Raw genomic sequence first — 13,634 nt, forward strand, 5'->3', positions numbered from 1 at the left:
TAAATTCTAGTGAAGATAACTAATGAACCAATATGGAATGAAGGGAAAAACATTGGATTTGGAGTCTGAGGGCCTTGATTTGAATAAATTCCAGCTCTTATTGGCTTATTTTTATTAGTTCTTATTAAGTCTTTTACCTTGGTCAAGTCTTTTAATTTCTCTGAGTCACAACTTCTTCTAAAAATGAATGAATTGACCTTGATTGCTCTGAGCTTTTTCTGGCTCTTGAATGTATGGTCTTTGAAATGGAGAGAATGGGAGTCAACATGTTGAATAGCAACTGAATGTATTTGTGTAAAGCTTGTGGGTTTTTTTTCCAGATGTACCCTCCTTAAGAGAATACTAGAGTTAAGGGTTAGATTAGCAAGAATTACAATATTGTAGCATATTGTCACTATTTTTTTTTATATTTTATTAAAAACAAACACAAGAAATACCTTGACTTTCTACAAATTGACTAAGTCTGGTATTTTAAATAGATAGCACATCTATTACTGCAGAGGATTTAGATCTAACTTAGTAGATCAGGAGTCAGGGATGAAAGACTGACCTGATGCAACTGAGTTTCAGGATCAGTCAGGATTGATTGATCTGATGAGCACCTGAAACTCAAGTGTGAGATTTTCCATTTCTATTTCAGGATCCTGCTGTGAGCTTCTCCTGCAAACAGGCTCTGATCCGAGTGCTAAGGCCCAGGAACAAGCGGAGACATGTGACGCTGCCCTCCTCTCCTCGGAGCAATACGCCCATGGGTAATGCAGGGCCTGACTGATGGTGGTGCTCATATGTTCTCAAGGGCATAAGTCACCCGAGTGCCTGTATGCTCACTCTGCTCTCTGGATTTTAAATTTAGCTGCTTCTTCTGGTGCACTTGTTATTACTCCACTCCTGGTCCTCTGACAGAAGACTGAGAGAAAAACTTGAGCTTAATGGTATTCTTTATCCTGTCTTGCCCAAGGTCACCTAGGATTAGGTGGAAAATGCTTGCCATCTTCATCTTCTCAGGCAAAATTGGCTAGGTGTTTTAAAGCTTTAAAGTGCTGAGTGCTTACTTGCCACTTCCAGAGGGCATTAGTAGTCCATGGTATAATCTGCTATAGCCAGAGGAAGGGAGAAGCCAGGAGCCCTGAGGTGACCTAGGTTTCTATTACCCAGGAGACAAGGATGATGATGATGATGATGATGCTGATGAGAAGATGCAGTCCTCAGGGATCCCAGAGAGTGGACACATCCGCCAAGAGAGCCAAGAGCAGAATGAGGTGGACCATGGAGACTTTGAGATGGTGGTGAGTCTTAGCCTGTTGGGGAGGGAGCACAGGGCTGTGAAGCAGCCCTTTCACTTTTCTGAGGTGTTCAGCAGGGGCACTTAGCAGGTTTTCTCCCTGTAGTCTGAGTCCATGGTGCTGGAGACAGCCGAGAACGTGAACAATGGCAACCCTTCTCCCCTGGAGGCTCTCCTGGCTGGTGCAGAGGGTTTCCCTCCCATGCTGGACATCCCGCCTGATGCAGATGATGAGACTATGGTGGAGCTGGCTATTGCCTTGAGCCTGCAACAGGACCAGCAAGGTAGAAGGCTTTCCTGACAATTGCTGTGGCCCTGCAGGAATGGCCTTTGTTAGTGAATGATTTTCCTTTGACTTATTAGCCTATGCCCAGATTTGGGAGATAAGGTTGATCTGGGTAACCGCTGCTCGGAGACACAGGTGGAGAGTGACAGAGGGGTCGCCTTCATTGAATTTCATCTTAAGTTTTTCTCAGGCCTATCTCTCTGGTTATTTCTTCCTGAATCAGTTTGGTTTCTGTGGCCTGTGTCCTTATTTGAACAGATGGATGCTTCCCACCACTACCCATCACCCAAGCCTGGTGGGTGGACAGCAGTGGCTGTTTAAAGACCTCCTGCTGGCCAGGAACGAGCCACGCGCTGGTGTTAGAGGCTCTCAGGAACAGCAGGTGGCCTGAGCAGCATATGGTTAAGGGGTTGGAGGGGGTGTGATGCTCACTCTCCACTTGTTCCCCAGGCAGCAGCAGCAGTGCCCTGGGCCTGCAGAGCCTGGGACTGTCCGGCCAGGCACCCAGCTCTTCCTCCCTGGACGCAGGAACCCTTTCTGACACCACAGCATCAGGTAACTGTCCGCAGCAAGGAGTGAGGCTCAGGGCCCCTGAACCCTGAGGCCTCCCTGCCTGCGCTGCTCAAGTGTGATGGGCAGCTGCTTTGACAGGCCTCCTCAGACTCGCGGCTTCAGTTTTGGCTGGAGGCCATGGGTGTCAGAGGTGCCTTGATAGATACTGCTTGGCAGCAGCGCATATCTGTCTTCTCTGTCCCTTCCCTGCTGCAGTCCAACTCCACCTGGTGCCATGAGGGAAGGCCTAGAGAAGGCCCAGTGGCTGGCGGAAGTCCAGGTTCTATGGAGACTTATGGTTTCCACTGAAGGGCTTTGTGGCATTTGGGTCAGGAAATACAGACTCCATCTTTCATCTTTTCCTCACTACTTTTAGGTAAAACTCAAGTGGCAAGAAGTGAGAGTATCCTTCAGGTGAAATTCGTGTGATTTTTTTTTTTTTGAATCAGTCTGACCATCTCTCAGTTACCTTTGGTCTCAAAGACTGAGGGATAACATGGACTTGGAAGTTTACAGATAATCCCTAACCTCATTGTAGTCTAAAATTCAACCTTTTTTGCGACAAAACTTCTACCAGGCCTGGTAGAAAGAAATCTTTGACCAGTGTGAATTTCATCATTTTTTTAATTTCCCTCACTTGTGTCCTTGTGAAGGATTTAAAATGGGCAAAGAATTAGCCCCCAATTGAGGTCAATGAGAGGAACAATGGTTTATAGGAGAGAGCCTGAAGAGTGGACTTACTGGTGTGGGGCGGCTTGGTGGCACAGTGGATAGAGCACCAGCCCTGGAGTTAGGAGTACCTGAGTTCAAATCCTTCCTCAGACACCTTTTCTTAGTCAAAGGCTTGACTCCAGTATGTTTTTTAATACTATGGCTCCCTGTTTTCTGTCTTTTTCCTTTGGAAATCTAACCTTGGGAAGATGAGCAAAGAAGAAACCAACCCAAGCCTTTGTTTCCCCTCCTACCCCACAATCACCACCATATCCTGTAGCTTCTCTTGAGATTTGCTGGATACCTGTCCCCAGAGTTTTAGAGCTTTGAGATGGATGTTGTCTTGGTGCACTGTGGCTTCCTTAACTGTGCTCGGAGGTGGGGGTGGGGGGGTGCTTTCCTGGCTGATCTTTCTTGGTGTGATGCATCCAGCATTTTCTTCTGTCTCAGTTCAGCCCTGATCCTGGATGCTGTGGCTGTCTCTGGGGAATTTCCTTGCTTCATTAGCATCTGATGAGGCTAATTCAAAAGTCTGAAACTTTCCATTGTCTTCCCATGCAATATGATGAGAGAGAGAGAGAGAGAGAGAGAGAGAGAGAGAGAGAGAGAGAGAGAATGAATGAGAATGAATGAGAATGAATTGGGCTGGTATGTGAAAGCTCATAGTATATGGTTGAGTAAATATTATGGGCTTTTCATAAAGAAGATATCCATGAGAGATCAAAAACAGACAAATGGCCCAGTATAATTTAGAGTCCCCTGCTTTAGATGATCATGACCAGTCCCTGGGTATGATGAATACTAAGACATGAATAACCATGATGTATTTTATTTGGGAAAAATCTGATGAATGTTAAACTCAATTTGTAGCAGAATGCAGTGGCAAAGGAAATAGCCACTGAGCTGGGTTTTCACTTCTGTCTAAGTAGCACTGAGCTGTGTATGATGTTCGTTCCTTTTGGATATTAACCAGCAAAGCTATCTCTTGGACAACAGGATGTAAACTCCACTGTGTCCCTCGCACCCTGTGGTTTGATGCTGTCACACCACAGCAATGTTTTTACCTGTAACAGCTCTTGTTACTCTCTTAGCTCCAGCATCAGATGACGAAGGCAGCACAGCCGCAACTGATGGCTCCACCCTTCGGACTTCTCCTGCCGATCATGGTGGTAGTGTGGGCTCTGAGAGTGGAGGGAGCGCCGTGGACTCAGTGGCTGGAGAACACAGTGGTAATGTCTGATGAGAGCCTGACCTTCCTGTGGAGAGGGTAGAGACAAGGGAGAAGTTACTACCTGGATGCTAGGTCTAGATTTCAGCAAGTGGACATGACTTGAACTCAAGTGTTTTATACTCCTTGTTAAATTGAATTTGAGGCTATAGGCTTTTTTCCCTTAATAAATTTTGATTTATGTACTTTTATATTATCTATATTTTCCCCACCATATCTCTCTCCTCATCCCCTAACCCCATTGCTTATGATAAAGATTTTAAAAGAGGAGGAAAAAAGTTCAACAAATCTGATGTATTGAAAAAAAGTTGATTTCTTTGCAGTGTTCCAAGGTCCCTCTCTCTGTGCAGAAGCCAGAGGAAGTAACTTCTCAGGTCCCTTCTTTGGGGCCAAGGTTGAACTTAAAGATTTAAACTTAGACTGGTATCTTGAGCCAAAGGGATAAATATTAAGAAAGATACATAACTCTTCTTTGGTTATCAGGATTAGTGGAGGGGAACTGCTAGGGTTCAATAATCCCAAGTGTGTAATCTAAAAGTCTTTATTTTTTGCTTTTGAATTTTGGTATATGATTTAGTGTACCTTTTTTGGTGCATGATTTCCTTCCCAAGCTTATTAAAGTCAGCTTGCATTCTCACACTTAAGGCAGTTCATTGAAAGACTGAGGAGGAGGGATGGTAGTAGGAGTAGAGGTGTCTGACTTCAACTGAAAATGAGTCTTCCTTCCAAAAATTCTCTTAAAACATTTTCTCTAGGGCTCTCCTTTAATCTTAGATTACCTTCTAGTACATATATTTGGGTGTAACTTTTATTTTCTGCCCACTCTAACCTCTTCATCAGACTGTTGTGTTTATCACGAAACTTGCTAGACACTTAAGCTGATTGAATTACATTGAATAGAAATTTTTTTTAAAAATCCTGTTTGAAATATTTGAGGTTAGCTCTAGTTTACTTGTAGGATCTCCCACCTGTATAAATTTCCTCTGGGATTAGGTGACAGATTTTGACCAGGAATGCCTGGTCATTGTACCACCTCAGAAGGAAACCCTAGCAGATTGTCCTGTCCAAGAGGAGCATGACTTGGTGCCCCATTTACTTCAGCTCAGTAGAAGCCTGATGAAGTTGGGCTCATGAGTACCAGTTCTCTGGAAGCTATTTGGTTTCACATAGAGAAAAATTATTTGAAGACAACAGACTATCCATAATCTTGTCTGGCCCCTCAGGGGTGAGGGTGGAGAAGGGAAAAAGGTGGTTATATTTTGGGCTGATTGTGTTTTCTGATTCCTTTTTCTTCAGTGTCAGGAAGGAGCAGTGCTTATGGTGACACCACAGCAGAGGGACACCCTGCTGGGCCAGGCAGTGTCAGCTCCAGTACTGGAGCCATCAGCACCGCTACAGGCCAACAGGAAGGAGATGGCTCAGAGGGAGAGGGAGAAGGGGAAGCTGAAGGAGATGTCAACACCAGTAACAGGTCAGGACTTAGAAGGTACAATCTGAAAAATGCTTCTTACCTAGGCAGGTGAGGATTGGGACCTAAGAGAGAAGGGGTTGATTTTACTTTGGTACTCTATAAATACGATAAGCTTAGAAAACTGATTAAAATCTTAGAGCTAGAAGAGATTTCTTTCTTTTTGTTTTTTTTTTGGGGGGGGGTTGCAAGGCAATAGGATTAAGTGACTTGTCCAAGTCCACACAGCTAGGTAATTATTAAGTGTCTGAGGTTGGATTTGAACTCAGGTCCTCCTGACTTCAGGGCTGGTGCTCTATTCACTGCACCACCTAGCTGCCCCTAGAAGAGATTTCAAAAGGTATTCTAATTTATTTCCCTGCCTCCAGCTTAGTTTGTTCCTAACCTATCCCAGATGGAGAGCATGGTGGGGTTGTCTTTAGTCTCTTTCATTTTGATTAATCCCATTGTAGATGTCAAAAAAATCTGACTTAGTTCACTCAAGTTTTTTCCTGCCTTATCATTATCCATAAATTGGTAGGAAGCACTGAATCCTTAATCTACCTTGTTGAAATGACTAGGTATCTGACTTGCTTTGCTTTGTCCTATTACTGTGGTTAACTGTGATAATGATCTTTTTAACTTGAGAAAGCCTATGGGCTTTTTGAGTCTTCATTTGGCTATTCTGAATGGAATCCTCATCTATTGTTAGCAACAAAAGGATATTTTCTAATCAATGGTCATTGATTCATCATTAATTCAGAAGGAGAGTCCTTTGTTTTCTAAATTATGATGAGTATCCCATGTCTGATTTTTTTTTTAAATAAGACTGCACATGGTCCGCCTGATGTTGTTGGAGAGGCTGCTGCAGACCTTGCCCCAGCTGCGCAGTGTAGGTGGTGTCCGTGCCATCCCGTATATGCAGGTACCTGTCAGGTCATACTGGAGCTGATTACATTGTGTGTGGGTAGGCCATGATTGTGTACCCTTCCTTTCTCCCCTTGCTGAATGACCCCTGGATCTGGGAGAATACAATAAAGGTCTTACTCAGTGTCAGGATTATAGAAGATTAGAACTGGAGGGGATTGTAGAGATTATCTAGATCAGTTCCCTCATTTATAAGAAAAGCAAAATCCATGATTTAGTGTTATGTGAGTAGTTAGCCAAGATCAGGCTCTTCAGGCCAGCACCCTGGTTCATCTCCACCCCCTTTCTCCTCAGCTGTAGTAGTCTTCTGCCTAAAGGACAGTTCTGATCAAGTTATCCATCTACCTCATAAACCCCAATGGCTCTCTATAGAGTTTTTCCATCTTGCACATTCCTCCCCTCTGCATGTTCTGCACTCTGCTGTTCCTCAGAAGTAGCTTTCTTGTTTCCTCTCCTGCCTAGCAGTGCCTCCCTCCTCTTTCCCTCCACCTCTTAGAACCTTGATCTTTCTCCAAGGCTAAGCTCAAGTGTCACGTCCCACATTGCAGGGTCAGGCTTGATGTGTAGCCTCATCGATCCATCTGTTTGAGTCTGATGGCACTGAGGCTACCTCCCTTTCTGGTCACTCATTTCCCCTGCCCCTACTCTTGATGCCACCCTTCCTCAAATTACTTATTATTTACACTTATGTATTTACAGTCATATTGCTCTCCCAGTGGATTGCTGGAGGACAGGAATTCGGGTTTTTTTTTTTTTTTTGTCTTTGTATCCCTAGCACTAAGCACAAGTCCTGGGCACATTAGCTATTGTTTAGTGGTCTTCCCTCCATACCATAATACTAATGATGATGATGATGATGATGATGATGATGATGATGATAAAGAGTTAACATTTATAGTGTGTTAAGGTTTACAAAGTGCTTTATAGACAAGATCTCTTTTTATCCTCATGACAACACTGTGAAGTAGGTACTATGGGTATTATTATCCCCATTTTACAGATGAGGAAACTGAGGCTCAGAGGTGTTAAGTGACTTGCCCATGGTAACACAGCTAGTAAGTGTCAGGGGTGGGATTCAAACCTGATTCCAAGTCCAGCATTCTTTCCATTATTGCCTGATAGTTCTAATTGTGCTCTGTTCCTGTTGGGAGATTATTCCCTTGGTGTCCTTTCTCAGTGCTGAAGTCTCAGCCCCTCAACTTACCCATCTATATCAAATGGTGGTAATAATCCCCACTCCCCCATCCCAACCCATCTTACAGGGGTACTTTGTGGATAACTGAAATTTGTTTCTTGTCAAGAGAGGAAATTAGGTCAAACCTTGCCCTTTGACAATACCCTGTATTCAGAGCCGTTATTCTCTGAATCAGTTTTTCTCTTTGCCTCTCTGCTGCTTTCTAGGTCATTCTGATGCTTACAACAGACCTGGATGGGGAAGACGAGAAGGATAAGGGTGCTCTAGACAACTTGCTGTCTCAGCTTATTGCAGAATTGGGCATGGACAAAAAGGTGAATCCTGAGAGTCAACTATAGAATCTGGAGAGTAACTTGAATCTCTCTTTTCTGTTCCTCAGACCTCTGTCTGGGGATTGAAGGATTGACAGAGATCCTACTTCATTCTACCATTTCTAATGTCAGAGCAGTTGCTCTCAAAATCTCCTCATTAACTCCTTCATTTCATGAGGCATTTTAGCTCTCTGGAACTCTTAATTTCTGTGTCTGGATGCTGTGTTTCCCTATAACACAAGCGACATAATCTCCCTGAGTCATCAACACAGAGACCCTTTAGTTGTGATTTTCTTAGCACAGTCTCACTTCAGGAATTTATGGGTGGGTTTCAGGGCTTCCCTTTTCAACTGATGATATTCTCTTTGAAGGATGTTTCAAAGAAAAATGAACGCTGTGCCCTAAATGAGGTCCATCTAGTGGTGATGAGGTTGCTGAGTGTCTTCATGTCCAGGACCAAGTCAGGGTCCAAGTCATCCATCTGTGAGGTAAGTTTGACCTGTGACTTCTTGAGCACAGATCAGATGGGGTATGCCCTAGGAAAAAGGAGACATTTGTTATTACCTGGATTGGTCACCAGGAAACCATTTCAGAAGCACCCACTTCTGGATGGTGGTCCATTTGGCCCTTACCACTATGAAGACAGGTGAAGGCTACATTTTTCTTGAGGAGCCCTTCCAGACCCCTAATTTCTCCCAGCAGTTTTTCATTGAAAAGGGAATTGGCAGGCCCATTTGGGGGGGGGGAAGCAGAGAACTCTTGTTCAGTCCAGTTATAGTTAAGCAGATTCTTTTGCTGTTTGCTCTTATAAGTTCATCATGGAGCAGAGACAAAGTGTCTCTTGTGTGTGTGTGTGTGTGTGTGTGTGTGTGTGTGTGTGTGTGTGTGTGTGTGTGTGTGTGTGTGTGTGTGTGTGTGTGTGGTGGTGGTGGAAAAGAGATTAACACAAAGCTGAGAGGTTAGAAATTGAGGCTGAACTGCATCCAATTTTAATGAGCTTATGAGCTGTGGGGTTTGTTGGGATTTGCAAGACTCTCCTAATGGTTTTATTTACAGTAGCTTTTTCTTTCCCTCTTGTCATTTCATTTGAGCTTCTCGTCTTAGCCTTTTCCAGAAACTGGTCTAATTTGCAGGACTCCCTGGGAAAATTGGGGCTGTTCAGCAGTGCCTAGACAAGGGCACAATGTTTCCACTCTTTTTTTTTTAAGTTTTTTTTTTTTTTTGCAAGGCAAATGGGGTTAAGTGGCTTGCCCAAGGCCACACAGCTAGGTAATTATTAAATGTCTAAGACTGGATTTGAACCCAGGTACTCCTGACTCCAGGGCTGGTGCTTTATCCACTGCACCACCTAGCTGCCCCGATTCCACTCTTGAAAGCTCCCCTCGTGCCCTGGGAAGAAGAGGAACACTTCTACCTTAGTGGGGAAAGAGCACTGACCTGTGTAGTCCACATCCCCTAACCCGTGTCACATGTGTGTGAGAAACACTAGATACTTCAAAAAAAAGAGGGTTCTTAGTCAAAAGTGTTCTGTTTATTCTTCTCTGGAAATTGCCCTTTTTACCATTGCCATTGCCCTTGCTCCCTTTGGATTTATAGCTCCACAGATGCTGGTCCTGGTTTTGACAGCTATGCCCTCCTTGCTTTACAGGTAGTCTCCCAGGGTATATGTAACTCTTCTTTGCTTTCCCTTCAGTCATCCTCCCTCATCTCCAGTGCCACGGCAGCAGCGCTGCTGAGCTCTGGAGCAGTGGACTACTGCCTACATGTGCTCAAGTCTTTGTTGGACTACTGGAAGAGCCAGCAGAATGATGAGGAGCCAGTGGCCACCAGCCAACTGCTGAAACCCCATACTACCTCCTCCCCCCCTGACATGAGTCCTTTCTTCCTTCGGCAATATGTGAAGGTAAAGATAATCCCCGCCCCCAAATCTGTTCTCATCTGGGGTCAGGGGCTGTAGGAGGGAGCCAGCCTGCCTAACTTGCATTTCTGGGGCATATCCTTCCTCCACCATAAGCCTGTGTGTCCTCACCTACTTGTATACTTTGGTGGGCAGAGAAATAATATTCTTATTGACAAGTACCTCTAAAAAATTTTTGGGTATTCTCTCATTTTACAGATGAGGAGAGAAGGTTAGAGAAAAGGTCACACAGGTGGTTTCTTCAGGGCCACAATTTAAATGCAGGTCTTTTGACTTTAAAAACCAATGCTCTTTGTAAGGTCACTTAAAACTCTTTAGGGGCTAAAGCCCTTTATGGGCACAAAGTCAGCATCTCTGTTGTGATTCCTGGACTTTCAGCTACATGGAATGTAGAGAGACACACATTTGAACATACTGTGCAGAGCCTTGGAATGCTGATTAGTTAAGAATAGCATTGACTTCTACTGCTTGCTCTGGTCTCCTGTTAATAATCTTTTAATTGAGATTTAAGTGATGCAATGTAATATCCCCAGATTGCTTCTAAACAGCCCTGGACAACCTGTGAGGCTCAAACTGTGTACTTGAGCAGAGAATAACAATAATTAGCTGGTATTTATGGCACACTTTAAGATTTATAAAACTTTACCAATATTAGCTCATTTGATCCTCCCAACAACCTTGAGAAGTACGTGCTATTATCACCCCCATTTTACAGATGAGGAAACAGGCAAACAGATGAAGCAATTTGCCCAGGGTCATACTGAGGCTGTATTTGACCTTGGGACTTTGAACTCCAGGTTCAACTCTTATGTCCTCTGGTACCTAGCTTCCATGTTCCTTTCACTCCATCCCTTGTGTCATAAGATATATCATGAAATGTTACAGCTCTTTGAGTCAAAGGGAGTTGCTTCCTTCTTCTGGATGTAGTGAGCTGACCAGGCAGAGTTTTCTTTTCAGAGCACATGCTCTAGACTCTGAAAGACATTTTTCATTCATTCTCTCACAAATGCTGTCTGTCCAGGGTCATGCAGCAGATGTGTTTGAAGCCTACACCCAGCTTCTGACAGAGATGGTGCTACGGCTGCCCTATCAAATCAAAAAGATTGCTGACACTAATTCTCGTATACCACCTCCTGTATTTGATCATTCATGGTTTTACTTCCTATCAGAGGTAAGTGATGGTTTGGAAAGATTGTCCACTTACAATAAAAACTTGTTAATTCAACAAGTCCTAAGTCCTTCTGTTATGTGTAAGGTATCATTAGGAACATTTACAAAGTTCTAATACACAGGGAGCTTATAGGTTAATGAGCAACAGGACAGACATAAACATAAATAAGTGTGCTGCAATATAATAGGGGTAAAGGAAAGTCAGATCAAGCTCCAAGAGAAATTTGAGGACTTATCTAAGAGTATCAAGAAGTGGTTCCTGGAGAAGGTGACTTGTGAATGTTTGATTCAGGAATGTGGTGGAAGCTGCCACTCCCTATTCAGGATAAAGGATTCTTCGAGTTTCTGGCCTATTAGGTGTTGAGAACTGTATTCCAAGTTACCCAGCAGAAGTCAAACTCTTTAATTCTTAGCTCTTACACATCAATTTTCTCCATATTTTACTGGGATAGTCGCATATTAACATGAGGAAAGGAGAATTGCTACCTAGCTAGCCTGTAGTGACCATGTTTTGTTTAAAAGCAATGACTTCTCAGCCTTTTTGGCTTCCATTTGCTAGAGAAGAGATCCTAGTATTTCCCTTCTGACTTCCTTTTGATTGTACAGGGGCTGTCCCTAGCTTCTAAATCCCTAAACTCATTTTGGAGCAGGAAGGATACTGTGATTGCTTTTTCATTCACTTGATTTCCTTCTTTTCATTCTGTATCTGTCCTCCACTGTTGAGGTAAGCTTAATAAAGAGTAGAGCAGGGTTCTTAAAAATTTCTAGGACTTCCTGACTTGTAGTGAGCTGAGAAGAATTTACCTGTTGTGGGCTTGACCCTTACGTTTAGATTAGTCATAATCTCTGCCATGAAGTTTATTTCTTGATAGGGAATGATATGAATAATGACAACTACAATACACAGTGTCAGATGATCATTCATTAAAAGTTAATTAAGCTAGACACACTTGAATAGAGAACAATGACAACAATTAGTATTTTGGAGCTGAGAGAGAGATGAGGGAAAAAATGACTACCTTAAGGAATGGAGGAGATGGATGGAGAAGACTTCCTGGGAGAGGAATTGGGATCAGATTGGAGAGCTATACAAAGCTTCTACTTTATCAGGTCTCCCTAGGATCAAATTTAGATTATTATATAGGAATTGAATTCCCAGAACACCAGAGCCCCAAATTCAAATGCAAATAAGCAACATATTCTAAAACCAAAAGAAAGAATCAGATGTAATTTTGAATTATATTGTGTTTCTTTGCTAATGGCAACAATCAAGAATTTATCTTAAGTTAGAATCACCTCTTCACCAGGGTAGACAGATAGGATAGATAGACAGGTAATTTGATTTTAAAGGTTATGCACGAGTTGAGTGTAATGTCGATAGAAACACTGATTTTTATTGATAGAAGGAATTTGTATGTGAGGAAACACCATCTAGCTATGCAGGTTGGCACCTTCTCTAGAGAAGAAGAGTGGCCTGTAGTAATGAGAGGTCAAGTGACTTTCCATTGGTCACATAGCTGAAGTCAGGCAGTACTTGAACTCAGGTCTTGTGAATTAGCTCTCTAGTCACTACACCAGCCTGTCTTTAGGAGTTTAATAGGCAATTTAGATGTGGGGAATAAGTGACCAAAAAAGTATGGAAGCATGTGAATGATGCATATTCTTTTTGTTTATTTGGTTTTGTTTTTTTGCAAGGCATTGGGGTTATAAGTGACTTGCCAAAGGTCACACAGCTAGGTAATTATTACATGTTTGAGACCAGATTTGAACTAAGGTCCTCCTGACTCCAGGTCGGTGCCTCTAGTCATTGTGCCACCTAGCTTCCCTGGGTGATGTATATTCTTGATCAGAACATAATACATTTAGACTGAAGTCATAGCTTAGAGAGTATATAAAGAAGAATAAATTGAGAAAAGACTAGAAAGATAGGGCAGGATTTAAGGTTTGGAGGACCTCATGTGCTCAATAAAAAAGTTTGATCGGTGCTAAAGTAGTATTAGGCAAGAGATGAAGATTTTTGAAGAGGGTAATGTTCACAGTGGACTGGAGGGGAAGTGCACGGAAGTGGGAAGGTTTATTAATAGGCTGGGTCTGTGTGAATGAGAACCTACAAAAAGTTAGTGTCCAAGCGAATGCAATTTCTGGGGAGGTTCTGTGAACTCAACCCCAAAATGTTGGTATTTATTTATTTATTGCTTTTTCAAGTATCTAATGATTCAGCAAACACCATTCGTACGTCGCCAAGTCCGCAAACTTTTGCTGTTCATCTGTGGCTCAAAGGAGAAGTACCGTCAGCTTCGGGACTTGCATACCCTGGATTCCCATGTTCGCGGAATCAAAAAACTGCTTGAGGAGCAAGGCATCTTCCTTCGGGCTAGTGTGGTCACAGCCAGCTCGGGCTCAGCCCTGCAGTATGACACACTCATCAGCCTGGTACAAAAGGGTAGCTCCCATGAGGGTGGGAATTGGGGGTGCAATGGGATACAACCTTACAGGGATCAGGCCTGGATTGGAGAGACATGTTTAAGTATTGGGAGCATCATTTGACTAGGGTTGGCTAAGGTTGGGGTTAATCTTCAGATTCCACTCTTATCAGGGGCACAAACA

At 43.2% G+C, this 13,634-nt stretch overlaps 1 protein-coding gene across 1 annotated transcript in view; it reads left to right on the plus strand.

The window, feature by feature from the left end:
- UBR4 (ubiquitin protein ligase E3 component n-recognin 4) overlaps nucleotides 1-13,634 on the plus strand; it is a 160,818-nt gene that overhangs the window by 73,096 nt on the left and 74,088 nt on the right. Inside the window, exons 55-66 of the mRNA XM_074218273.1 lie at nucleotides 641-752; nucleotides 1,156-1,286; nucleotides 1,389-1,566; nucleotides 2,019-2,123; nucleotides 3,923-4,060; nucleotides 5,356-5,530; nucleotides 6,335-6,431; nucleotides 7,835-7,942; nucleotides 8,311-8,427; nucleotides 9,633-9,842; nucleotides 10,879-11,028; nucleotides 13,233-13,460. Of these exons, the coding sequence (XP_074074374.1) occupies nucleotides 641-752; nucleotides 1,156-1,286; nucleotides 1,389-1,566; nucleotides 2,019-2,123; nucleotides 3,923-4,060; nucleotides 5,356-5,530; nucleotides 6,335-6,431; nucleotides 7,835-7,942; nucleotides 8,311-8,427; nucleotides 9,633-9,842; nucleotides 10,879-11,028; nucleotides 13,233-13,460 (1,749 nt within the window). The remainder of the gene's footprint in view (nucleotides 1-640; nucleotides 753-1,155; nucleotides 1,287-1,388; nucleotides 1,567-2,018; nucleotides 2,124-3,922; nucleotides 4,061-5,355; nucleotides 5,531-6,334; nucleotides 6,432-7,834; nucleotides 7,943-8,310; nucleotides 8,428-9,632; nucleotides 9,843-10,878; nucleotides 11,029-13,232; nucleotides 13,461-13,634) is intronic.

The sequence above is a fragment of the Macrotis lagotis genome, chromosome 1 (assembly GCF_037893015.1).
Source record: "Macrotis lagotis isolate mMagLag1 chromosome 1, bilby.v1.9.chrom.fasta, whole genome shotgun sequence".
Taxonomy (NCBI): Eukaryota; Metazoa; Chordata; class Mammalia; order Peramelemorphia; family Peramelidae; genus Macrotis; species Macrotis lagotis.